Raw genomic sequence first — 27,198 nt, forward strand, 5'->3', positions numbered from 1 at the left:
ATGCTAATTTATTCGTAAATTACACATACACTTACATATATATATGACAATATGTGATCACAAAGGAAAAATAAGTCAGGAAATTCCTTATGTGCTTTCGTAACAATTAACACATCTTCAGAAGAATAAATATTACAAGTCAGTGGTGGTGACTGGTAGGAAGGAAATCAATAAGGTGAAAAACATTTCTTAGGTTAACAAACATAAAAGGCCAATTGGTGCGTACCCATTGACCTTCTTGAGTCTCACATGTCATTGTGATGCAACAATACTAATCACATATCGTTAGGTAGATAAAAACGGAACCTGCCTAATACTGTCAAACAGATATGCTGCGGTAATTGCTAATCCATATCTTCAGTCTAATAAGGATTAAACCTCTTATTTTTTTTACACCTGTTATGTCCCTGTAAGTTTAGAAAATATAAAAGTCAAGCTTATTTATGTCCTTGTTCCTGATCTTCACTAAAGCATGACAAAATGGAAAAATTCCACGTAAGCTCACAGCAATTATTTATACATCGTATCCTTCCCTTGAGAGACCGTAGCGTCATTGCCTGAGGGGAAGGAGAGCATCTCTCAGGAGTATATAAGACAGTAACATCACTCACAGAGCATCAGTTCCACTCGTCTTCTTCACCAAGAATGGTTCTCAAGGTACAGGTTAACATCTCCTGCAGTGATTTTAAACTAATTCTTTATTTATTTTCGTATATTAATTGTTATGTTATTACTATGCGTTATTCAGAAATGAGGAACATACTGAGTTAGAAAATTAATTGGGCCATTTTCTCAGATTTATACATAAAATGGTCCAAGATATATAGTGAAATAATTAAATTTTGGGCTTTGTTAATGAAATAAATGCTAAATATAACGTCCATAAAAAGTGCCCAGTTGCTAGTTGAATCTCATGTTAATGGAATGGAATATCATAACTATATTAATAAATCTGAATAAGTAATTAACATACAATACATTCTTAGTTTTTTAAGTAGATCAAATAACCATTTTATAAGCTATTCATTTTAATTTGATCATAGTTTGGGTGTAGTGATGTTGATAATATCATATAAAGGGATGCATCAGATCATTGGGTGTAGTGATATCGATGCATATACGGGAATGAGCGAGATCATTGAGAGGAGCGATGCTGCCGGTATCGTGTGAGGAATTCACAAAAATCCTGAGAATAGTGAATACGAAGGACTAGCTAGGACGGGTCTAGTTTACCCAAGATCTGTGAGGGATTGGTGAGGACGTGCCTGGATACCAAGGGACGCCTGGCCACTCGACGAACGTCTTTGAAGACTCAATTCAAGTTTTGCTATAGTGTATAAATATGTGGAACGCGAGATTGATTCTATCATATGGGATCAATATGTCATCACAGACTCATCATGTTCTTGTGATTTCAATGTGCTTTGTTAGTGTACCTAATTCCAATCTGGGTGGAAATGAAGATTACTTGATCAAGGAAGTGAAGACTTATTTATCTGGAGAAGTAACATTGTTTAGTATGGAGAAGAAGGGGTGAGTGAGTACAAGACGAAGCTGCTGGCTAAGTTAAGGTCAAGTCGACCATTAAGATGAGGTAAACAAGCTTATTACAATTTTGTTGCGTTTTTTGTATTTATATTTAGAGTCATAAGAGCCAACCAGCTTATGCACTAGAGCATGAGATTGACTGCAGTGATACTAGCATTATCCTCACTTTAATAAGACTATCAAAATCCTCAGATTAGGCAAAATTATAATTAATTTTGTCAATAAAGATGTTAATAATAATAATAAGTGATTCATAACTCAACTATAGCCATAATTCTGAAAATTACTATATTATTTCACGTTAAAATGCGAGTGGAGCTCTTACGTAATATTATAAGAAAAGGAGAGAGAGAGTTTTAGAGTTTGTGTGTCACTTAAGTGCCATCCCAAGGAGAGATTAACACGGCGAACTGTTTCCAAGGTATTATTGTGGAATCAAGTCATGGAAACATATTTATTTTTCCTACCACAGATCTGGCCATACATTTACAACTCTAATATGCCTATATATACACTTTCTTCTGTCCTCCATGGACAGGGTTAGATGTCTGTTATATAGTTATATGTTATAGTATGTTATAAAGGTTACATATAGTTCAGTGATTTATTGAACAAGGTGATTGTAGTCATCCACAGAAGGTGATTGTAGTGCATGATACACAGATTTACGTCTGTCCTACATAAATAGAGTTTGAGTTATATTTTTACATAACGTTATTAATGTCATTTACAAAGGTGAAATGCAATTCTTACCAGCTTACACATACCTGTATACACACATACATATAAATTTATATACATATACCTATATGTTTCTCCTACTTTGAAAGGGTAAAATAACTGCCGTAGAAACTAGTGTGTTATTAGGCTCTTAACCACTGAAGGTGATTAAGATGCTTTTACAAGATCAAGTTATAGTTACATCACATACATTGAATAACTGATGCATGACAAGGTCAATCTTGGGTACAACTTCAATATATTGTTTGGAGAAAATACGAAGGTTCCAATTTACTAGTTTTAACTCTTAACATATTTCTTAAAATTATAAATTAATAATTTATTATATTAACAAATAGTCAACTTGATCTTTATTTGATGGATGTACACTGAACTCACTAGAAAATACAATAAATGAAATAATTTTTGTATGTAATATATATTTTGGGGTTTGTCAAAACAAAAGATATATTTGTGAATAACATATTTGAATTGTTTTTGACAATATTATAACTTTCTGACAGGTTGTGTTGCTGGCGGCTGTTGTGGTGGTGGCTTTGGCCAGCCCAGAGCCTCCTCCCTCCTACCATTACCCATCACCCAGCCCTCAGTACCATCACCCAACCCCAACATACCACCCGCCCACACATAGTCCCACATACCACCCTTACACCACACCCTCAACTTATCGTCCATACACCACACATCCAACTTATCGACCATACACCACACCCTCAACTTATCGTCCATACACCACACCTCCAACTTATCGTCCATACACCACACATCCAACTTATCGACCATACACCACACCCTCAACTTATCGTCCATACACAACACCTCCAACTTATCGTCCATACACCACACATCCAACTTATCATCCATACACCACACATCCAACTTATCATCCATACACCACACCTCCAACCAATCCACACTACCCTTCACATCCAACATACCGTCCACCAACACACGGCCCCAAGTACGGCGTCCATACCACTGAGGTGAGTATAACATTGTGTAAGGCTGTCCACATGTCTCTGTGGACATTGTCAGAGCAAGTGACCAAAACCAACATAACATTTTCATAAATGACAAAAAGAGCCTGAGACACGTGATGTATACTGATGTTATTGTTATTATTACAGGCTCCTGCTCAATACTCCTTCAGTTGGAAAGTGAAGGACGACGCTTCAGGAAACGACTTCGGCCAAGACGAAACCCGTGATGGTCCCAACACCCAGGGCTCCTACTATGTAAGGCTTCCCGACGGTCGTCTGGAGAAGGTGGCCTACAATGTCAATGGTGACTCCGGCTACGTGGCCCAGGTGACCTACGAGGGTCAGGCCCAGCACACCACACCCAAGCCCTACTATGGCTAAAGCAACTATAAAAGGATGTTGATCCCTCTTACATATAATATTCAAAGTAAAATTATTATAGGATTTATATATGTGGTAATGTAGAAATTTAATACAATTATATATACTTTTACATGAAACTTTTCAAATATTATAAAATAAGTTTTCTTAGTTTCTGTCAACTAAATAAATTTTAGGAACGAATGTTTGATTTGTCTTATTTGCCGCCTTTACGTGTAAATCTTTTTTTTTGGCTATGCTATGCTATCATCACAGGTGCAGGTCTGGCTCGAGTAATTACAGAGTGAAGGAACTATTAGGTAAATACGCCAATCCATTACGACCATATAGCACTTGGAAGTGATCAGGATAAGGATTTGGGATGGGACGGGGGAAAAGGAATGCTGCCCAACCACTTGGACGGTCGGGGCATTGAACGCCGACCTGCATGAAGCGAGATCGTTGCTCTACCGTCCAGCCCAAGTGGTTGGACTGTTACAGAGTGAGAGTTTCAGGATAACTGTGACAGTGTAATGACGTGAGGACTCCATATAAGCCTGATACTGTTTCAGTTACTCTGTTACTCCTTTCCTTCTGTCACTACCTTTAAATATTCCTATCGGCTGAATCACCTATCTCTGCCAATTTACCAACATTTATAGTTCTGTTGTTGACTTGTCTATTGTAACACACTCATACTTACTGCTTTCATCTAATTTAACTTTATCATCTATATTCAAACATTCTTTTTTATCAAATATCTCTTCAAACCCCCACAGTCTCTTTTTCACTCACCTTCTACATATTCTTCTCAAGCACTCACACCTATCTCTACCTCTCACAGCATTTTCACTCACCTACATCGTTCCCCCCCCCCCTCCCACTCTCTTTTCTCTTATCTACTTCTAATCTCCCACACTCTTGCCTCTCATCTACATCTACTCTCCTACACTCTTTATTCACAGAGATATCTACCCCACTATTTTGTCCTCTCTCCTTCACTCACACACTATACCTATTTCTACCTACGAGTACCTGTGGCAACACCCTATCTCTGCCAATAGAGGGAATAGAGTAAGGACTTACAGTAAGAATAGGGAGATAGAGGGAATAGAAGGAGATAGAGGGAATATATATATATTCCCTCTATCTCCCACCTCTACCAACGGTCAGAAGCAGTTGTCATAAAGCTGACTTGTTTTACAATGCTCTCCCTCGCTCTCGTCGATGGAGTAAATGTTGAACTCCCAGCATTTCTGTTCACTGATGCACTATGACATGCCTTCTCCTCATGCCCTGTGCAATCACTGGGCATGAGTTCGACAAAGGGCACGAGATCGACACGTGTTCTAACGCTAAGGGCACGAGATCGACACATGCCCTAACGCTAAGGGCACGAGATCGACACGTCCCCTAACCCTAAGGGCACGAGATCGACACGTGCCCTAACGCTAAGGGCACGAGATCGACACGTCCCCTAACCCTAAGGGCACGAGATCGACACGTGCCCTAACGCTAAGGGCACGAGATCGACACGTCCCCTAACCCTAAGGGCACGAGATTGACACGTGCCCTAACGCTAAGGGCACGAGATCGACACGTGCCCTAACGCTAAGGGCACGAGATCGACACGTGCCCTAACGCTAAGGGCACGAGATCGACACGTGCCCTAACGCTAAGGGCATGAGATCGACACGTCCCCTAACGCTAAGGGCACGAGATCGATAAAGGAATGGGATACGATGCTCATGGGGATGTATAGGAAGAGTGAAGGTTATAGGGTTGTCGTTACTGCAGGCTGATGATACTAGGCGAGCAAAAAGTTACAATGTAGGCAGGCTAGAGGCGGAGGGGGGGGGGGGGGGGAGGTGATGGCTAGGCAACGAGTGAAATACACTTTCAACTGCCTGTTTTTCTTCCTTAGCTGTTTCCTCAATTGCCCCTTGTATAATAAATCCTATTGAGAACTGTGACAATGCTCACTAGGATTTATTATCGATCCTCACAGGACCTAGACTCCTGCGAACCCTTATATTAATATGTAGCATTCTTCTTACTGCCTCTCTTTGTTTCTCTTTTGTATTTACACGGCGTTCATTTAACCGTTCTTGGGCTTCTCGTGTTATTCTCTTTCGCTCTTTCATCACATGGTAAGTCCTCACTGTGACTCCTCTCCGGGTCTCCGCCACCATCTCCTCTGATATAGTATTTTGTTGATTTATTGTTGGGATACTTCACCATCCGTCAAATTTTGCTGGGAGCTCAACATTTATATAAGTATCTTTCATCTCGAGTTGGAACAAATAATCTTATTCGATAACCTTCCATCGTATTTTTTTTTTGTTTGCAGGGATATTCCTGCACGGGCCCTAAGCCTCTGGCTGGCCCACTAAGTGTTGCTTGTTTCTGTTTTACTTGGGCAGAGTATGAGTATTTATCACTCGTATGGTCGCTTCAGTAAGATTTTGCCATATGTGTTTAACAACTTCTTCTGCTCTGTTGAATCTAAGTTGAAATCTTAATGGGTTTGTAACTGTGCACTGTGTTAGATAATGTTCCAGTGGTCTGTCGGGCATTTCTCCACAGTGTTGACATTTCCTCTCATCTTCCGGAACCTGTAAGCCTATTTCCCATGCACATGGGTATCCATCGTATGTATATATGTATGTTGAGGGAGCCGGTCGGCCGAGCGGACAGCACGCGGGACTTGTGATCCTGTGGTCCTGGGTTCGATCCCAGGCGCCGGCGAGAAACACTGGGCAAAGTTTCTTTCACCCTATGCCCCTGTTACCTAGCAGTAAAATAGGTACCTGGGTGTTAGTCAGCTGTCACGGGCTGCTTCCTGGGGGTGGAGGCCTGGTCGAGGACCGGGCCGCGGGGACACTAAAAGCCCCGAAATCATCTCAAGATAACCTCAAGATAACCCAGTTTTGTCGTGCTTATTCTTGTTCTCGGTCCACTTATAAATCCTTGCCACAAAGAAAAGAGTTAATCTGGATTTTTCAAGGTGGGTACGAATGACCTCTCCAATTATCACTTCAAGTAATTTCCTAACAATTGATATTAAACTAATTAGACAACAATTAATTAGAGATGTCAATCGTCTATATGTGTTTATAAATGTGGGACTACAGTTACAACTCTCCATGATCCTGGAAGTGTCCAACGCTAATGATTTAATAAAAATTCTTGACAAAGTGTAGGATTGGTTTCGTGGTGAAATGATAACTTGGTTAAGAAATTTATTTACTTAATGCACACTACTCTTGTATTAACCAATGAACATCTTGTAACCTTTAAATATACTTAAATATAAAGCACAACAAAACACAAAAGAAAGGATATACCCCAAGTAGTTATTTACTTATATAATAGTTTTCAAAATTATTTGTACAATATTGCCAATTTGCTCAGTAAATATGAGTGTCTATCTACAGATAATGTTGTGACCATAATGTGCACAAGAGATGGGATGCAGGTGGCCAGGAATGTACTGTATTAGTGGACCTTGACTTCGTAGGTCCCCTGGGGTGCAAATATATGTAATGGGGGTTCAACATCCTTTTGTAGGTGTCGCTTTAGCCATAGTTGGGCTGGGGTGTAGTGTGCTGGACCTGGCCCTCGTAGGTCACCTGGGCCACGTAGCCGGAGTCGCCGTTGACAGTGTAGGTCACCTTCTCCAGACGACCGTCGGGAAGCAGCACATAGTAGGAGCCCTGGGTGTTGGGACCATCACGGGTCTCGTCTTGGCCGAAGTCGTTGCCGGAAGCGTCGTCCTTGACTTTCCAGCTGAAGGAGTACCGAGCAGGAGCCTGTAATAATAACAATAACATCAGTATACATCACGTGTCTCACCAGAACGGTCTCAGCCAGGCTCATGTGTCACACATGATAATGTTATGATGTTATTGGTCACTTGCTTGTTTTGACAATTGTCACAGAGACATGTGGGCAGCCTTCCCCATTGTGGGTTATACTCACCTCAGTAGTGGGGACGCCGTAGTTGGGGCTGGACGTCGTGGGTGGGTATGTCGGAGCTGTGGTTGAGGGGCGATATGTTGTGGATGGTGGTCTGTATGTTGTAGATGGGGGGCGGTATGTTGTGGATGGTGGATAGTATGTTGTAGAGGGGGGGTGGTATGTTGTTGAGGGGTGGTATGTTGCTGAGGGGTGGTATGTTGTGGATGGGGGGCGGTATGTTGTAGTTGGAGGACGATATGTTGTGGATGTGGGGTTGTATGATGTAGTTGGAGGACGATATGTTGTGGATGTGGGGTTGTATGTTGTAGTTGGAGGACGATATGTTGTGGATGTGGGGTTGTATGATGTAGTTGGAGGACGATATGTTGTGGATGTGGGGTTGTATGTTGTAGTTGGATGGCGGTATGTTGTAGTTGAGGGGTGATATGTTGAGGATGGCTGGTAGTATGTAGTGGACGAAGGCGAGTATGTTGTGATTAACGGGCGGTTAGTTGTGGTAGTATGCGTAGAGGGACCGTATGTAGGGGATGAACTGGGATGCGGGTACCCATCGGGACTGGCCAAGGCGCCCACCACAAGAACAGCGACCAGCATAACCTGTCAGTACCAACACAAAACATAATACCAATACTTCACTTACAAATGACAAATATCTTCCATGACACGTGACATTGCCATTTAGATTTAGACAGAACTGTGACTCGACTGAGTCGACACATCAGTTACCCGGAGAATGGCACATAAAATGGCAATAGAGAACCATATGGGAGTACAAACATTCACGTTTTCTATGGGAGGATCGATAGGTTAGGTTCGAGTGTGTTAATACATCATTTTCTGAAGATGAAAAACATTGATGTACTCATGAAATACAGAAAAGCCATCATTCACCGTTGTATGTTAATGGTGTTGTTTACATTGACTCACCATAATTGCTCATTTGACTCACCATAATTGCTCATTTGATCTTGGCTCGTAAAGCGGCTTCACCTTGCGGTCAAACCTCACCCATCACTTTTCAATGTATTATGTAACTTTTCTAGTTCAATAAATCATTGTTCGTTTTATTTATCAACTTTTTATCCATTCTCAGATAAATAGGGGAATTACATTTACAAAGTATATCACTCAACATAGGAGTTACTTATATACTGAATTCAGGACCAGTAAGCTTATAATCTGCATTTGTGTTACCTATAGGTAGTAAATTTTAAGAGCCAACATATGCAGGTAGTGTAAGTTTAGAGGCAAACACGTGGAAAGCAGTTTATGCTGGCAGACAACATAAGGAGCCATTGCTAATTAACGGACAATATATACTGACAGCGCCAGTTTACACACAGTATATACTGACAGCACTAGCTCACAGACAATATATACTGACAGTGCTAGCTTACAGACGATATATACTGACAGCACTAGCTCACAGACAATATGCACTGACAGCACTAGCTCTCAGACAATATATACTGACAGCACTAGCTCACAGACAATATATACTGACAGCACTAGCTCACACACCATATATACTGACAGCACTAGCTCACAGACAATATATACTGACGGCACTAGCTCACAGACAATATATACTGACAGTGCTAGCTTTCAGACGATATATACTGACAGCACTAGCTCACAGACAATATATACTGACAGCACTAGCTCACACACCATATATACTGACAGCACTAGCTCACACACCATATATACTGACAGCACTAGCTCACAGACAATATATACTGACAGTGCTAGCTTTCAGACGATATATACTGACAGCACTAGCTCACAGACAATATATACTGACAGCACTAGCTCACACACCATATATACTGACAGCACTAGCTCACACACCATATATACTGACAGCACTAGCTCACAGACAATATATACTGACAGTGCTAGCTTTCAGACGATATATACTGACAGCACTAGCTCACAGACAATATATACTGACAGCACTAGCTCACACACCATATATACTGACAGCACTAGCTCACAGACAATATATACTGACAGCACTAGCTCACACACCATATATACTGACAGCACTAGCTCACAGACAATATATACTGACAGCACTAGCTCACAGACAATATATACTGACAGTGCTAGCTTTCAGACGATATATATTTGGCAGTACCAGCTTACAAACAATATACTGAGAGTGGCAGCTTACAGTCAAAACTGTGTGAGATGAAAGATGATCTATGCAATCAGTGCAAGTTTCTAGACAAGATAAACACTAACTACAGCAAGCAAATTTGAGGTAATTTATTAAATTAGTTATTTATTAAATGCGTTATTAGAGATAACGCATTTTATATTAAATATATGAAAATTAATGAATAAGTATTTAAATTTTAGAAAATGTAAAAAAATAAATCATAAAAAGTGATGTTGGATATAATAATTTTCCCACACAATCGACTTGAGAATGGTCCAGGACGGACCGAAACGTCGTCGTCCCTTCATTTTCTAGTGTGTTGATTAGTCAACAGTATATAACAGTATATGGAACTAACGCAATGATAACGACTAGATGGCAAGATATCAAAATCGACGCTTTTTCCATTCTTTAGATAAGTTGGCCTAATAGATAACTAAATGAGTCAAAACTTATTAGCGATCCCTTTCAAATGACTAGGAGAGAGCGAGCACCATACCTTAGGTGACATGTCTGTAGAGGAAGACGAGTCGGACTGATGCTGTGATCAATGAGACCTCTCTCTATATATGTACCCCGCGGGAAATGACGTCACGGCCCTCCAAAGAAAGATTTGTCTTAGCCAAGGTTGATTGATATGTATAGACAGATTCATTAACAGAGACATATGCGCCAGCACCTTCAAGGACTTCCTCTCCCTCTCAAAGACTTGATTACTAAGGGTTTCATCACTCCCTCAGTGGCATAAGTTGTCCAGGATTGGGCATAAACACATATGAGTGAAATCAGTACGTGAAGGATTTCATCAAATCACGGAAAGACAGATTTACAAAATCTGTTCATTTCTTGGGAAAATTTAAGCATACTAACATTGCAGGGCTGAATTAAGCTATCTACTCAAGGATAGATACCAGTTTGGAAAATAGATTGATGATTTATGGAACAAATCTACCGATAATAGACGATAAGATCACTTGATTTTTCAAGTGTAGTTAGACATATATATGAGTTTGAGTAGATGTAAATAGAAGCTGCCTCGTATAAGCCAATGGACCTTTAGTTCCACATTATTCTTATATGCTGGAAGTGAGCTTTCGTGGGGTTTTAAATCATTAGTGAGCCCACCAGTGTGGTCGCGTGAACAGGTCGCCTGTGGTCACTGAGACCATGTTAATGGTTCAGCTCAAGGCTCTATTGTTTCTCCACTCAGCCGTCTCCTTTTGACTTGCTTGTTCATGTAGTTCACTTCGTTTATGACATATATATATATATATATATATATATATATATATATATATATATATATATATATATATATATATATATATATATATATATATATACATATATATATACATATATATATATATATATATATATATATATATATATATATATATATATATATATATATATATATATATATATATATGTCGTACCTAGTAACCAGAACGCACTTCTCAGCCTACTATGCAAGGCCCGATTTGCCTAATAAGCCAAGTTTTCATGAATTAATTGTTTTTCGACTACCTAACTTACCTAACCTAACCTAACCTAACTTTTTCGGCTACCTAACCTAACCTATAAAGATAGGTTAGGTTAGGTTAGGTAGGGTTGGTTAGGTTCGGTCATATATCTACGTTAATTTTAACTCCAATAAAAAAAATTGACCTCAAACATAATAAAATTGGTAGCTTTATCATTTCGTAAGAAAAAAATTAGAGAAAATATATTAATTCAGGAAAACTTGGCTTAATAGGCAAATCGGGCCTTGCATAGTAGGCTGAGAAGTGCGTTCTGGCTACTAGGTACGACATATATATATATATATATATATATATATATATATATATATATATATATATATATATATATATATATATATACTATGCAAGGCCCGATTTGCCTAATAAGCCAAGTTTTCCTGAATTAATATATTTTCTCTAATTCTTTTCATATGGAATGATAAAGCTACTCATTTCATTATGTATGAGGTCAATTTTTTGTTATTGGAGTTAAAATTAACGTAGACATATGACCGAACCTAACCAACCCTACCTAATCTAACCTAACCTATCTTTATAGATTAGGTTAGGTTAGGTAGCCGAAAAAGTTAGGTTAGGTTAGGTAGGTTAGGTTGTCGAAAAACAATTAATTCATGAAAACTTGGCTTATTAGGCAAATTGGGCCTTGCATAGTAGGCTGAGAAGTGCGTTCTGGCTACTAGGTACGACATATATATATATATATATATATATATATATATATATATATATATATATATATATATATATATATATATATATATATATATATTGGTGTATACTGGCAGCAGGTTTTCTTTCAAACATGTTTCATTGAATATGACCGCATATTCTGTATTTATTATTTTCTGGTTTAGGGCTTCTATCCCTCTAACTATTTTCTTAGCATCAGGGCTTAATTGGAATAGGAGTTCTCCAAAACTCATTTTCGTACTTTTAAGGTGAAGAAAAGAAGTGATTTACTATAGAGTGTATTACACTTATTTGTATAATTTGCACGACGTTTCGAACCTCCATGGTTCATTCTCAAGTGAACAATCTTACAATACTAGTTGATTTTATACCCGCATTAGGTCAGGTGATAATACAATGACGGTGGAAAACATGGGGGGATACATAAGGGATAAACATAGGGGCTGCAGAAGGCTTATTGGCCCATACGAGGCATCTCCTATCTAAACACAAAGATTAATCCAGTGTAATTGGCCTGTTACGTTGGACATTGTCTTCTGTGTTGGCATCGATATGTTCTTGTCTTGTCCTTACTCTCATGGTGGGTAGAGTAAATAGTTCCGTGATCTAACAAGAGAAATGTTGAACAAGAATACTTGCATAATAGACAAAACCCAAGATTCAAGAAGATTACAAATTCTTGAGGCAATTCACATAAGAATAGAGCGACCTACCATGAACACCCAAATCACGGAACTATTTACTCTACCCACCATGAGAGTAAGGACAAGACAAAGTAAGGACCAAGCAGCTAAGCAAAGAAACCATTGCTGAGATCGTTACTTTAAAGGAAGCACGCCAACAAATTTAGGTAATAAATTAATTGTTGGGTGTAGCCCAGTCTAGGTGAGAAGGTATTGATTGTGTTTCCTAGGGGGAAGCAGAGATGACACACCATCACAGAAACATTAATCTGGACGTCCCAGAAAGACTTCTTCAAGGTTTGCTTCGCTGTAACATGAAGGATACTCCCTAAGGAACATTTTAGAGAGTATTATGATCCATAAATAAACCACCTAATTCTTAACCAATGTTTCCCAGGTCTTTCCGGAATCTAAACGTAACCAATTTATATCCATTATTTCGAGCTTATTAAGAGTTGAAGTGAGAGTGGTGATGTCAGTGAGTTGAAGGCGACAGATACGTATTACAATATATTTACAAAGTTTATTTTAGAAAACGATTTGGTGTTGAATTCCCTTAATTTTTGTTGATTGTGTTGCAGTATGTGATGGCTGCAGACTTTATACATTAACTCTTAATACCATTTTCCTTCTTGATTCAAAAGTTTAGCATCCTAAACTTTTTCACCCTAAGCTAAAAGGGAGCCGGTCGGCCGAGCGGACAGCATGCTGGACTTGTGATCCTGTGGTCCTGGGTTCGATCCCAGGCGCCGGCGAGAAACAATGGGCAGAGTTTCTTTCACCCTATGCCCTTGTTACCTAGCAGTAAAATAGGTACCTGGGTGTTAGTCAGCTGTCACGGGCTGCTTCCTGGGGTTGGAGGCCTGGTCGAGGACATGGCCGTGGGGACACTAAAGCCCCGAAATCATCTCAAGATAAGATCCTTAAAGTTCCTATGCCTGATACAAACGGCATTGCATACACAGTTATGCTTGTAACTGCGGTCATCTGTGCTTCAATGTGTTTCACATTCGTATAGCCGGTCCCAACTATTACAGATTGGAACTGTTATGCAGGGAAATAAATACTAAAATTTTTCTATAGTTTTTTATTATTTCTCATTTTTTTTGTAATATTTCTAATTGTTCTTCCTATTACCTTTTAAGACTAATATATACGAGTTCAACCTGTAGGTGATGACTTGGAAGTAGAGGAGGAGAAGTTTAGAAATAGTAGGGCTGGGGTGTGGTGTGCTGGACCTGGCCCTCGTAGGTCACCTGGGCCACGTAGCCGGAGTCGCCGTTGACAGTGTAGGTCACCTTCTCCAGACGACCGTCGGGAAGCAGCACATAGTAGGAGCCCTGGGTGTTGGGACCATCACGGGTCTCGTCTTGGCCGAAGTCGTTGCCGGAAGCGTCGTCCTTCACTTTCCAGCTGAAGGAGTACCGAGCAGGAGCCTGTAATAATAACATCAGTATACATCACGTGTCTCACCAGAACGGTCTCAGCCAGGCTCATGTGTCACACATGATAACGTTATGTTGGTATTGATCACTTGTTTGTTTTGACCATTGTCACAGAGACATGTGGGCAGCCTTACCCACTGTGGGTTATACTCACCTCAGTAGAAGGGACGCCGTAGATGGGTTGTGGATAGTTACGGGGAGGAACCTGAGGGCGGGCCAAGGCAACCACCACAAGAGCCGCTACCAAAACAACCTGTCAAGAACAATTTGTAATTTTGTTGTTACAGCAATACAAATATTTTAATCACAAAGTATATTTAACATTTAATACATACCAATGTTTAAGCTGGAGGTGGGGGTCCTTAATGTTATTTTTTGTTGGAAAAATAAACATTATCCACGGCGGTGTGGTGATGGTAGTATTTAAGTCACTTTCATCTTCATAATGTTTCACTTGACCCTTATTCAGCCACAGGCTTCACTTTTGCCTCACTTACGCTATCTTAATGACATTGTTACCTGTGCTGTTGCCCCACGAGATGTTATTTGCCTCTTATGGCTGTTAGGGAGTAAATTGTTGAGGCAACCTGTCCTACAAGGAACGTCGCTTTTCGCTCGTATGCGTTACATAAGGCCAACAATTATCCTAAAAGAAAATGGAAGCAGCTCGAAAAAGTGACGTTCTGTCTCGTTTTCTGTTTTGGGTTCTCTGACAGGTTAGGAGAGGACACTTTAAATTGACCGTTTTCTTGACGTTGCGAAATTTTAGGAGGACGTGCTTGTTGAGGAATGATACGTGCTGTGCCACAACTGAAAATATTATGTTTACTTTGGTGCATTCAGGAGAATATAACATCTGACTCCAGGGAGTCCAGATCAGGGAGGCCTGGTCAAGGACTGGGCCGCGGGGACGCTAAGCCCGGAAACCATCTGAAGGTAACTCATTTTAACAGACTTAGAGCTCTCTCTTCCCATAGCTCGTCGTAAGTTTCACGCTACGAATTTTACACATAAGTGGGAACAAGGGTAGATGACTTATGACCCCTGTTAGCTGACTTAGAAGTTACCCAATCCATAAGTCATATTAAATCTTGTCACCCTCTAGTTTTAACGTGTCTTTTAGCACGAGTTTACGTGCTAACAAGACATTGTTGAATAACTAGATACATATAACCAAAGCATCTAAGTAAACTCTCCTTAGTTCATGATTTGCCACTTTGACTAACAACTGTCCGAGATAATATTATTTTATAACTCATTTACTAATCTCCCAATATATTTCTTAATAATATATATGTTTACACTTACTATCATTCATAAATGTATATTGCACATATATAATTGTGTAACATGCTGAGAACTCTGCATAGAAACACCACATGAGGGTAAAGATTGACTTGAAGATAACGTGATGCTGTAATATCTTCATTATACCTTAGAGATGAACAGGGTGATGACTTTTAATGAATACAAAATCTGAGAGTTGAGGTAGGCCTCGTGATTGATAGATTTAATTAAGGAATACAGGAAGCGAGCAAATTAAAAACATCAACAAAACAGAACCAGACCGAGAGATATATACATTTTTAAACAACTCACAATAACGAATATTACAAGCGTCTGATAATTTGTGAATATATACCAGCCCAGTTACAATAATAATTAGATTGTTGTGTTTGACATAATTCTGAGTGTGATGAGCACAGAGTTATTTGTGACCTCAAATTGTCCAAACAAATAAGCGTTACATATGGATATTTTGCTGTTGAGTTTTCTACTGTACCTTGAGAGGAGACATTGTGTGTGTGGAAGACGAGTGTGACTGATGCTCTGTGAGGGATGCGACCACCTTATATATACTGGAGGATGACACCCCACAAGCCATGACGTCACAGCCTTTCAAGGGAAAAGGAGCTTGTGGTAAGGATGATTAACGATTGGTAAGGTATGCGGTTCTGATATATATATATATATATATATATATATATATATATATATATATATATATATATATATATATATATATATATATATATATATATATATCAGAACCGTATTACTTGGCCTAGTATGTTAGGCCCTCTTTTCCTAACAAACATTTTCGTCATTTTGAAATATTTCTTTTCAAATTGGTTTATTCCAATTAATATTATTAAATCATATTAAGAACATGAATTAGTGACAGCTATGTTAGGTAGGTTATGTTAATTAATTCATTAGGTTAATTGAATTAATCTGAGTTAAGTTTTAATTCAAATGAATACAAAAAATACAAATCATATATATTTGAAAACTTTATAATTCCATAAGATTTTTTTTAATATGTAAAAATATATAATTTCGGGAAAACTCGGCTTGTTAGGCAAACAGAGTTGTACAACGAGTAATGATGATGGAGAAATTATTGGGATCTATCTTGTATTCCCCTTGACATCCCAGAAAACACACTCAGAAAGCTACTCTCAGCATGTACCTGGTTGATGGGGTTCTGGGAGTTCTTCTACTCCCCAAGCCCGGCCCGAGGCCAGGCTCGACTTGTGAGAGTTTGGTCCACCAGGCTGTTGCTTGGAGCGGCCCGCAGGCCCACATACCCACCACAGCCCGGTTGGTTCGGCACTCCTTGGAGGAATAAATCTAGTTTCCTCTTGAAAATGTCCACGGTTGTTCCGGCAATATTTCTTATGCTTGCTGGGAGGACGTTGAACAACCGCGGACCTCTGATGTTTATACAGTGTTCTCTGATTGTGCCTATGGCACCTCTGCTCTTCATTGGTTCTATTCTACATTTTCTTCCATGTCGTTCACTCCAGTACGTTGTTATTTTACTGTGTAGATTTGGTACTTGGCCCTCCAGTATCTTCCAGGTGTATATTATTTGATATCTCTCTCGTCTTCTTTCTAGTGAGTACATTTGGAGGGCTTTGAGACGATCCCAATAATTTAGGTGCTTTATTGCTTCTATGCGTGCCGTATATGTTCTACCAAGGGTACCAAATATCTTGGTATCTACCAAGGGTTCTATCTAGGGTACCAAAGAGGCACCCTTCCTGGTTCCTGATGGGCGCACCCTTCCTAAGCCCTGATGGACGCTTATATAAGCAGGTAGACTGCGTTGATATGGGGTCCACCCTTGGTGTTCTATTTATTTTGTATATAGGGACCGTCGAGCAGAAAGTCCTTGTTGACATGAACCTTAAGGCAACTGTATACTGTAAATATGTAGACTTCATATTCCTGCTGGTACCTGAGCACTTGCTCTGACTTAAGGATGCATTCGAACGAAGTTCAGTGCTAAGGTTTACTTACGAGACTGAGAGTGGGGGGAAAACTACCTTTGCTAAATGTAATAGTCTCGGAAAGGAATGGTGGCTTTAACACTGGTGTTAAAGCCAATGCTAGACACTAAGCAGTCGTTGACTGCTTAGTGTCTAGCAATCGTTCCTTCTGACTTATGACAGATGAAACCATGGCTGGCGTATTGGTCAGGCGATGCATAGCTGCAGGTACACTGGTGTTCGGTGCATACAGGGGACGCAAGGCAATACCATTACTTAGGTAATGGGAAACAATGGGAAGAAAATTGTACCAATAATCCAGTACTTTGTACTTATATTACTTAGCTGACTCCCTGAGGGTTTCAACACCACCTTCATACACAGTACTAAAATAATGTATCAACAAATACCTACATACAAGTAAAGAATGTATGTTGACGTTACATCACCCAGCCCAGTTAATCTTCACCTTGCCGGGAAGCCGCTGAAGTTAGCAATAACTGTAAACCGCTGCTCCGTGGTCTCATCTCATAAAGTTTACAAGAATGTGCATTTAACATTCATTAATCAGCGCACTAGATGGGGTTCAACCCCATAGTAGTACCTACACCCAGTGGTGGCCGTAGGTGTGAGGTAGATAAAACACACTGTGGGTTATAATTACCTTATAAGCAGAGTGTGTGTACCTAAGGGTGTGATAGGGGTGGGTCAAAGCTCCCACTACAGCAGAGAAGAACAAACTCTCATATAATAGTGAGTTTACAGTAAACATATTACAAATAGTTTAAGCACGAGTCACTTTTACTTAATATATAGGATATGATATAATATATAGGATATGTTATTTTATATAGTAAATATTGTTATAATATCCATTACCCAGGGGCTATGCCCAGGGACATGTTTATACTGACTCTCCATAATGATTCACTTGACACTTGCTGAGCCAGCGGCGTGTGTTCCCGCTCTCACACGCGATTCCTGCCTTGTTTAATGATCCTATTATCTAATTTATCTTGGTGCTGTTGTTCCTTGGTGTGTTGGTATTGGGAGTGAAACTGTACTCCTTGTTCCTATTGTTCTATTTGTTCATCATGTTGTTATTGTTCCTCTTGTACTCCTTGTTCCTCTTTGCACCCTTGTTGCTCTGTTAAGTCTGGTGCTGATAAAGGCTCATTCTAGCAGAAACCTTCAACATTTTCTTCAAATTTATCTGGGGCTTTACCGCATATCAATGATCAGTGTATATATATATATATATATTATATATATATATATATATATATATATATATATATATATATATATATATATATATATATATATATATTTTAACAAAAGGGCAGGGAGTACCACCTCTGGCTGGAAGAAGGGGGACCCATAGCCTCGGAGGAAACCACACATAACGCATTGGAGGGAATGTAGGTCCCCTCCAATATAGTTTCTGTGTGCTTTTCTCCTACCACCCCCTTATCTATATATATATATATATATATATATATATATATATATATATATATATATATATATATATATATATATATATATATATATATATATTATCAAATAATGATAACAGAGTAGCATACATGCCAAGAAGTTACAGCCCAGATCCTGAGCCAGGTAAGTCCGCTACGGACTCTCCATAGCCCGTGTTTCATGCAACTTTTAGTTCAGAGAAGGTGAATCTAAAACAACAACAACATTGGCGTACATGCACCCGGCCTTCACATCACCCCATATGACCGACTCAAGAGATATAAATAATGACAAAACAAATTACTGACCGTCAACAAGTTGTGAAACCCCCCGACGACCCCAGACCTCACATAAATATTGCCAAGACACCTTCAGTAACTGTAAACAAACACATCTTACAAGAATATATATATATATATATATATATATATATATATATATATATATATATATATATATATATATATATATATATATATATATGCGGAAAAACCACATGTAAAAAATAGAGAAGGCTTAGCGCGTTTTTGGCTAATACGCCGTCATCAGAGCAAAGTAGAATGAAGATTCTCGATATATATATATATATATATATATATATATATATATATATATATATATATATATATATATATATATATATATATATATATATATATGCCAAAAACTCCTCACCACTGAAGGTTTCGAACCTAGACAGCCATGGTTCCATGCACCTTACTTTTGTGATACGCACGTGGCCCCCCAACACCGAGGTGATTTGATGAAATAGCTGTACCATAAAATTAACCATCGGGTACCGTTGGGTTAAAAGTCTCACGACTTCCAACCTTTTGTACAGTCACTATGACCTAGTGGGATAGTGGGATAGTGCTGGATACGCTAAGGTGCCTGGAACACCTGGCTGTCTGGGGTCGAATCCTTCAGAGAAGAGGAATTTTTGGTTGAAAATTGGCTTGGGGACATGTGTGTATATATATATATATATATATATATATATATATATATATATATATATATATATATATATATATATATATATATATATATATATATTGCCGCCCCTATCTCCACCGAACACCGGTGTGTTTGCGGCCATGCACGGGCAGACCAATACGGCAGCCATGGTCTCATCTGTCGTAAGACACAGGGAAAGATTGCCAGACATGAAGCAGTCAATGACATCATCAAGAGAAGTTTGGCTACAGCTGGGTGTCCAGCACAAAGGGAACCTCAGTTGTGCAGACCTGACAACAGCCAAAAACTCCCAGATGGAGTCGTCCTGCAGCTATTGGTGGAAGGTAAACAGGTCGTATGGGATTACAGATGTGCGTCTACACTGGCTGATACCTATCTACCTTACAGCACAGCTAAGGGAGGCGGGGCGGCCACCTTCAGAGAGACCCAGAAAACTAACAAGTACAGGGACCTAGAACGTTGTTACAGGGTCGTGCCGATAGGCTCTGAGACTCTGGGCGCCTGGGGTAATGTGCACTTAAGTTCCTAAAGGAGGTGGGTGAGGACCTCATTGGGAAAACTAGAGACTCAAGAGCGGCCAATTTCATGTTCCACCGCCTCAGTGTCGCAGTTAAGAGGGGAAATGCGTGCTGTATCTTGGGTACATACCCGACCTCCGAAGAGCTGGACGAGTTCTTCGAACACTGATTGTTATATAAGTGTGTGTTCTCTGTAAACTGTAGCAATGCAATAAAATTAAATAAAACAAAATTAATAAAAAAAAATAATAAGGGTGGTAGGAGAGGAAAAGATTAAAGTGTTCGGTGAGAATCCACAAAGTCTTCTCTGAACACTCTTTATTTTCTTCTTTGACGATGTGGGTCTCTTCAATTACACCAGTGGTGGTACCCCAAATATATATATATATATATATATATATATATATATATATATATATATATATATATATATATATATATATATATATATATATATATATATATATATATATATATAATCATTTATTATTAAATATGACCGAAAAAGTAAGATTAATAATTCTATCACGAATTTTCTCTATCTTTCTTACGTTTCTTTTCACTGTTGATGGTAATTCAAAGATTATTAATTCAAATTATTAATCTTACTTTTTCGGTCATATTTAATAATATATGTCTACAGGAAAGACTGCTACCAAAATATACTAATATAATCATTTATATATGATTTTCTTGAAGGCAGTTTTACATAACACAGCTCAATCAACCTTGGCTCAGACTCGTCTTCCCTTGGGAGGTCGTTACGTCACGGCCCGCGGGTGTCAGTCTCTAGTATATAAACAGGTGGCATCCCTCACAGAGCATCAGTCAGACTCACCTTCCCCCACAGGAATGTTTCTCCAGGTACAGTGCTCATCTTTCTTGAAGACAGTGTACGTCTTCCATATATATATAACGTTATCTTAACCAGCTAAGGTAAACGCTTAAGCAACATGACTAAAAACGGTGATGTTTTCATTAGTCTCTGCAACATTCCGTAAAGAACACATTGTTTTCTTGAAGTTCACAGACAAGTGAAAGTTAAAACAGACACTTAAATACTTGGAAGAAGAATCTCTCCTTAAGAGATGTTATCTTACAGAACTGACATGAAATTTGTGAGAGAAATACTCATATTTTGCACCGAGTAACATCACAACCTCTTGACAGGTTGTGTTCGTCGCCGCTCTTGTGATGGGGTCCTTGGCCCGCGCCGAGCCTCCTCCAGGCTACCGACCTCCATACACACCCCCAACTCACCCACCCTACACCACACCTCCATCTTATCCATCCTACACCACGCCTTCATCTTATCCATCCTACACCACACCTCCAACTTACCCCACCTATCGTCCCTCACCCACATATGGCGTCCCAACTTCTGAGGTGAGTATAACCCACAGTCGGGAAAACTGCTTATGTACCTCTGAAGCCCTCGTCAAACACCTCAATAGGAAGCAAACTTTGTCTAATGTGACACATGAGCCTGGCTGAGACCGCTCAGGTGAGATACATGATGTATACAGATGTTATTGTTATTATTGCAGGCTCCGGCTCGGTACGACTTCAACTATACCGTCAAAGACGACGCTTCAGGAAACGACTTCGGTCATCAGGAGTCCCGTGACGGCCCCCACACCCAGGGATCTTACTATGTGCTGCTTCCCGACGGTCGTCTGGAGAAGGTGACCTACACTGTCGACGGTGACTCCGGCTACGTGGCCCAGGTGACCTACGAGGGCCAGGCACAACACCCAACAACCCAACCCCAGTACCCATCATATGAACCCCAATACCCATCACCTCAGCCCCAGTACCCATCACCTCATCCTCAGTACCCATCTCCCAAGCCCACATACCCTTCGACTCCTTATTACGGCTAAAGTAGCCGACATATGAAACCTAAAATTTATGTACTGGTATTCATAATATTTAAAAAGCATCAGCAAATAGTTTGGCAGATTAAACAATTTCAAGAATTAAAGTTCGTGTATGTACCCACTTGGTCCTAATATTATCACAGGGTGACAAATACTTTTGAGGAGCATTTATGCTTCTTTCAAATTTTTTTCGACATATTTATACATCTCTCTCCATCAATCCGCTGAGAAACCGAATATTAAAGGACAGTAACAAAAAAATCTTTACAAGGCTTGTAATAGTGAAGGTTGCATTATTCTATAATATATTTCAGCTGAATACAATTTACTTAAAAAAATATGGGTATGATAAATTGTAGAAAATAGATATTACTTACATATTAAAAGAAGCTCTTTAACAATTACAAAATTCTTCTATGAAAAATTTATTGCATAATATCTTTCCATGCTGATTGGACGTAGATCCTGTCAACAAGACATGTACATCAAGCTTAGTATCCTCAGAGGCAGAAGGACAGTGAAGGCAAGATAAGTAATACAGAACTTCCTGTACTGTTTTAGTTCTCTTGCCGATATATATTCGTGCTGGTGTCAAGTGGACTGGGTAGGCTGGTCTCGTGTATAAGTAGTTGTTGCTAGGGGCTAGCCCTATGTGGCTATTTTCGAATTTATACACGTGTACTATTGAGGGCTGTTACGGCCAGAGTTAGCATTTTTTTAATTAATTGGGTTTGTGAGAGAGTTATCATACAAATTTGTGAGAAACTAATATAGATTCAATTATACGTATACATATATTATCATACTTATAAGAAACAATAAATAATTATTTGTGTTAAGATATAAATGCGCATATATGTATATCGAGATATATAGCGAAGTTGGTATTTTTCTTAGTTTAGTTCATTTATTATGCACCCCATACCCAACCTGTGGGCTGTAATGGAAAGAGTTATATCATGGGCTTAGGGACTGAAACAAAATATATTAATTTAGTGAAGCAAGTTACAGTGTCGATAAAATTGTTACAAAATTTAACAGTAACTTCAAAAGCTTAATGTTACAACAAAAGTGGGTTCGAAACCAACCACAAGTACATACAACTTTTTAGCTAAGTAACTTAATTATGTGGTAAACTAGTCATGAATGACATGTTTATCTTGCACTCCGTCCCCCATTCAGTAGGCAGCAGTAGAAAGGTTGCAATCACCGACATTTACAACTTTCAGTTTTCATAAAAGGGTGATTTGGTTCAAATTTCTGGTAGTAGATAATTTTGAATTATATATTTACACATTTCTTTAACATTTGTTAAAGAAATTTGTTAAAGAGTTGTCTAGAAATTCATGTCTCTCTTTGCTCTCCATTACATGATGATGGAGAATGTGCGAATAATTTAATTTACACAGTTTACATTTGGTCAGGTCTACATCAGAAGGTAAACAAATTCCCTGTGATACATACAGACGAGTGTAAGCTGATCATTAGTAACATCTAGGAGTCTGTATATGTTATTGAATGATCCATAGATGTGTGGCTCTTCTTGCACAATAGTATGATAGATGGAATTACAAGTGAAGCTTTCAGTTTTCATCAGATCTACAAGAATTCGTTGAAATTCTTGGTGTGTTATTGTTCTCAGATTACTTCTAGACAATCTAATGTTATAATCAACTCCATTGAATGCAAATTCTTTGCTAACTCATCAGCTATAACAAACATACGGAGGCCAAGATGATATGGAATCCACATGAAATGTACTCTGTTACTATCATTAATAATTTTGTGTATTTGTGTCTAACTTCAGACACGAGCAGACATGGAAGTGGTAATACTTTTGCCACGTTATTGTGACTCATCGTCTGCAGTGTGGTATAGTGTGTAATAGTCAACAAAATAAAATCCAGCCCTTCAACCGTGAAGAGCTCAGTCCTCCAGGGTACTGTGCTTGCTCCAGTACTTTTTCTCATCCTCATATCGGACATAGACCAGAACACAACCTATAGCACTGTATCGTCCTTTGCAGATGACACTAGGATTTTCATGAGAGTTGGCAACATAGAGGACACGGCAAACCTCCAATCAGATGTAGATCAGGTCTTTCTATGGGCTACAGAAAATAATATGGTGTTTAACGAGGATAAGTTCCAGCTCATGCGCTACGGAAAAATTGAAAATATAAAAACAGAAACCACATACAAAACTCAGGCAAATCATTATATAGAACGAAAAGGCAATGTAAAGGATCTGGGTGTACTCATGTCGGAAGACCTTACCTTTAAAGAACACAATAAAGTAGCCGTCACAACTGCAAGAAAAATGACAGGTTGGATAACAAGAACTTTTCACACTAGAGATGCTATACCAATGATAATACTTTTCAAAACGCTTGTGCTCTCTAGAGTGGAGTACTGCTGCACAATGACAGCCCCTTTCAAAGCTGGATAAATTGCTGACCTGGAGAGCGTGCAGAGATCCTTTACTGCTAGAATCCACTCAGTAAAACATCTAAATTACTGGGACCGACTAAAGAGCCTAAATCTGTACTCCCTTGAGCGCAGGCGGGAGAGATACATAATAATTTACACGTGGAAAATAATTGAGCGGCTGGTCCCAAACCTGCACACAGAAATAACATCACATGAGACCAGGAGGCATGGCAGGATGTGCAGAATACCCCCGTTGAAAAGCAGAGGTGCAACAGGTACTCTGAGAGAGAACTCTATCAACATCAGAGGCCGAGAGTGTTCAATACGCTTCCACTACACATAAGGGGCATAACTGGCCGACCCCTCACAGTGTTCAAGAGAGAACTGGATAAGCACTTCCAAAGGATACCTGATGAACCAGGCTGTGACTCATACGTCAGGCTGCGAGCAGCCGCGTCTAACAGCCTGGTTGATCAGTCCAGCAACCAGGAGGCCTGATCAACGACCGGGCCGCGGGGACGTTGAGCCCCGGAAGCACCTCAAGGTAACCTCAAGGCAAGGTAAGGTAGTCTCCGGAGAAGCGAAATGCTGTCGACTCCTATGTCAACCGTGGTTTTTCCCGCACCTCAGCTGGAAACAGGTTGATGCGAATCTTAGAGGAGTAAGGAAGGTCGTTGGCGTCTAGTATTAGTGTCAACACTGCAGAACCTTTCCAACTTATAAATCACTTGATTTATAAGATTCACAACACCAAGACATGGTCAAAAGCATTCCAACATAGGATTCAATTGAATCCTGAAGAATTTTTTCAAATATATGTTTGATAATTTTACCTGAAGGCAGTTTTACATAACACAGCTCAATCAACCTTGGCTCAGACTCGTCTTCCCTTGGGAGGTCGTTACGTCACGGCCCGCGGGGTGTCAGTCTTTAGTATATAAACAGGTGGCATCCCTCACAGAGCATCAGTCAGACTCACCTTCCCCCACAGGAATGTTTCTCCAGGTACAGTGCTCATCTTTCTTGAAGACAGTGTACGTCTTCCCTATATATAACGTTACATTAAGCAGCTAAGGTAAACACTTCAGCAACATGACTAAAAACGGTGATGTTTTCATCAGTCTCTGTAGCATTCCGTAAAGAACACATTGTTTTGTTGAAGTTCACAGACAAGTGAGAGTAAAAACAGACACTTAAACACTTGGAAGAAGAATCTCTCCTCACGAGATGTTATCTTACTGAACTAACATGAAATTGGCGAGAGAAATACTCATATTTTGCACCGAGTAACATCACAACCTCTTGACAGGTTGTGTTCGTCGCCGCTCTTGTGATGGGGTCCTTGGCCCGCGCCGAGCCTCCTCCAGGCTACCGACCTCCATACACTCCTCCAACTCACCCACCCTACACCACACCTCCATCCTATCCATCCTACACCACGCCTTCATCTTATCCATCCTACACCACACCATCATCTTACCCATCCTACACCACACCTCCAACTTACCCCACCTATCGTCCCTCACCCACATACGGCGTCCCAACTTCTGAGGTGAGTAAAACCCACAGTCGGGAAAACTGCTTATGAATCTCTGAAGCCCTCGTCAAACACCTCAATAGGAAGGAAACTTTGTCTAATGTGACACATGAGCCTGGCTGAGACCGCTCAGGTGAGATACATGATGTATACAGATGTTATTGTTATTATTGCAGGCTCCGGCTCGGTACGACTTCAACTATACCGTCAAAGACGACGTTTCAGGAAACGACTTCGGTCATCAGGAGTCCCGTGACGGCCCCCACACCCAGGGATCTTACTATGTGCTGCTTCCCGACGGTCGTCTGGAGAAGGTGGCCTACACTGTCGACGGTGACTCCGGCTACGTGGCCCAGGTGACCTACGAGGGCCAGGCACAACACCCAACAACCCAACCCCAGTACCCATCATATGAACCCCAGTACCCATCACCTCAGCCCCAGTACCCATCACCTCACCCTCAGTACCCATCTCCCCAGCCCACATACCCTTCAACTCCTTATTACGGCTAAAGTAGTCGACATATGAAACCTAAAATTTATGTACTGGTATTCATAATACTTAAAAAGCATCAGCAAATAGTTTTGGCGGATTAAACAATTTCAAGAATTTAAGTTCGTGTATTTACCCACTTGGTCCTATTATTATCACAGGCTGACAAATACTTTTGAGGAGCATTCATGCTTTTTCCAAATTTGTTTCGACATATTTATACATCTGCATCAATCCGTTGAGAAACCGAATATTAAAGGACAGTAACAAAAAAAATGTTTACAAGACTTGTAATAGTGAAGGTTGCATTATTCTATAATATATTTCAGCTGAATACAATTTACTTAAAAAAATATGGGTATGATAAATTGTAGAAAATAGATATTACTTACATATTAAAAGAAGCTCTTTAACAATTACAAAATTCTTATATGAAAACTTTATCGCATAATATCTTTCCATGCTGATTGG

At 39.6% G+C, this 27,198-nt stretch overlaps 5 protein-coding genes across 5 annotated transcripts; 3 read left to right on the forward strand and 2 right to left on the reverse strand.

Moving 5' to 3' along the window:
- Nucleotides 1-578: 578 nt before the first annotated feature.
- On the forward strand, nt 579-3,825 carry LOC123774354 (uncharacterized). The gene is made up of 3 exons (XM_045768527.2): nt 579-657; nt 2,793-3,272; nt 3,417-3,825. The coding sequence occupies exons 1-3, from the start codon at nt 646-648 to the stop codon at nt 3,648-3,650; spliced, it is 726 nt and encodes a 241-aa protein (XP_045624483.1). The 5' UTR covers nt 579-645; the 3' UTR covers nt 3,651-3,825.
- Nucleotides 3,826-7,072: 3,247 nt separating this feature from the next.
- On the reverse strand, nt 7,073-10,285 carry LOC123774227 (DNA-directed RNA polymerase II subunit RPB1-like). Its single transcript, XM_045768374.1, has 3 exons — nt 10,274-10,285; nt 7,611-8,207; nt 7,073-7,441 (listed from the first exon to the last, which is right to left on the reverse strand). The coding sequence occupies exons 1-3, from the start codon at nt 10,283-10,285 to the stop codon at nt 7,208-7,210; spliced, it is 843 nt and encodes a 280-aa protein (XP_045624330.1). The 3' UTR covers nt 7,073-7,207.
- A 3,535-nt stretch (nt 10,286-13,820) lies between these two features.
- Nucleotides 13,821-19,686, reverse strand: LOC123774226 (cuticle protein 19-like). The gene is made up of 3 exons (XM_069308008.1): nt 19,672-19,686; nt 14,294-14,392; nt 13,821-14,130 (listed from the first exon to the last, which is right to left on the reverse strand). Exons 1-3 carry the CDS (start codon nt 19,684-19,686, stop codon nt 13,897-13,899), a joined length of 348 nt encoding a protein of 115 aa, XP_069164109.1. The 3' UTR covers nt 13,821-13,896.
- A 1,529-nt stretch (nt 19,687-21,215) lies between these two features.
- LOC123774225 (cuticle protein 7-like) lies at nt 21,216-22,367 on the forward strand. The gene is made up of 3 exons (XM_045768372.2): nt 21,216-21,253; nt 21,560-21,775; nt 21,937-22,367. Exons 1-3 carry the CDS (start codon nt 21,242-21,244, stop codon nt 22,270-22,272), a joined length of 564 nt encoding a protein of 187 aa, XP_045624328.2. The 5' UTR covers nt 21,216-21,241; the 3' UTR covers nt 22,273-22,367.
- Nucleotides 22,368-25,678: 3,311 nt separating this feature from the next.
- On the forward strand, nt 25,679-26,821 carry LOC123774275 (cuticle protein 7-like). The gene is made up of 3 exons (XM_045768427.2): nt 25,679-25,703; nt 26,008-26,250; nt 26,412-26,821. Exons 1-3 carry the CDS (start codon nt 25,692-25,694, stop codon nt 26,745-26,747), a joined length of 591 nt encoding a protein of 196 aa, XP_045624383.1. The 5' UTR covers nt 25,679-25,691; the 3' UTR covers nt 26,748-26,821.
- Nucleotides 26,822-27,198: the final 377 nt, after the last annotated feature.

Source organism: Procambarus clarkii, chromosome 61 (genome assembly GCF_040958095.1).
Source record: "Procambarus clarkii isolate CNS0578487 chromosome 61, FALCON_Pclarkii_2.0, whole genome shotgun sequence".
NCBI lineage: Eukaryota > Metazoa > Arthropoda > Malacostraca > Decapoda > Cambaridae > Procambarus > Procambarus clarkii.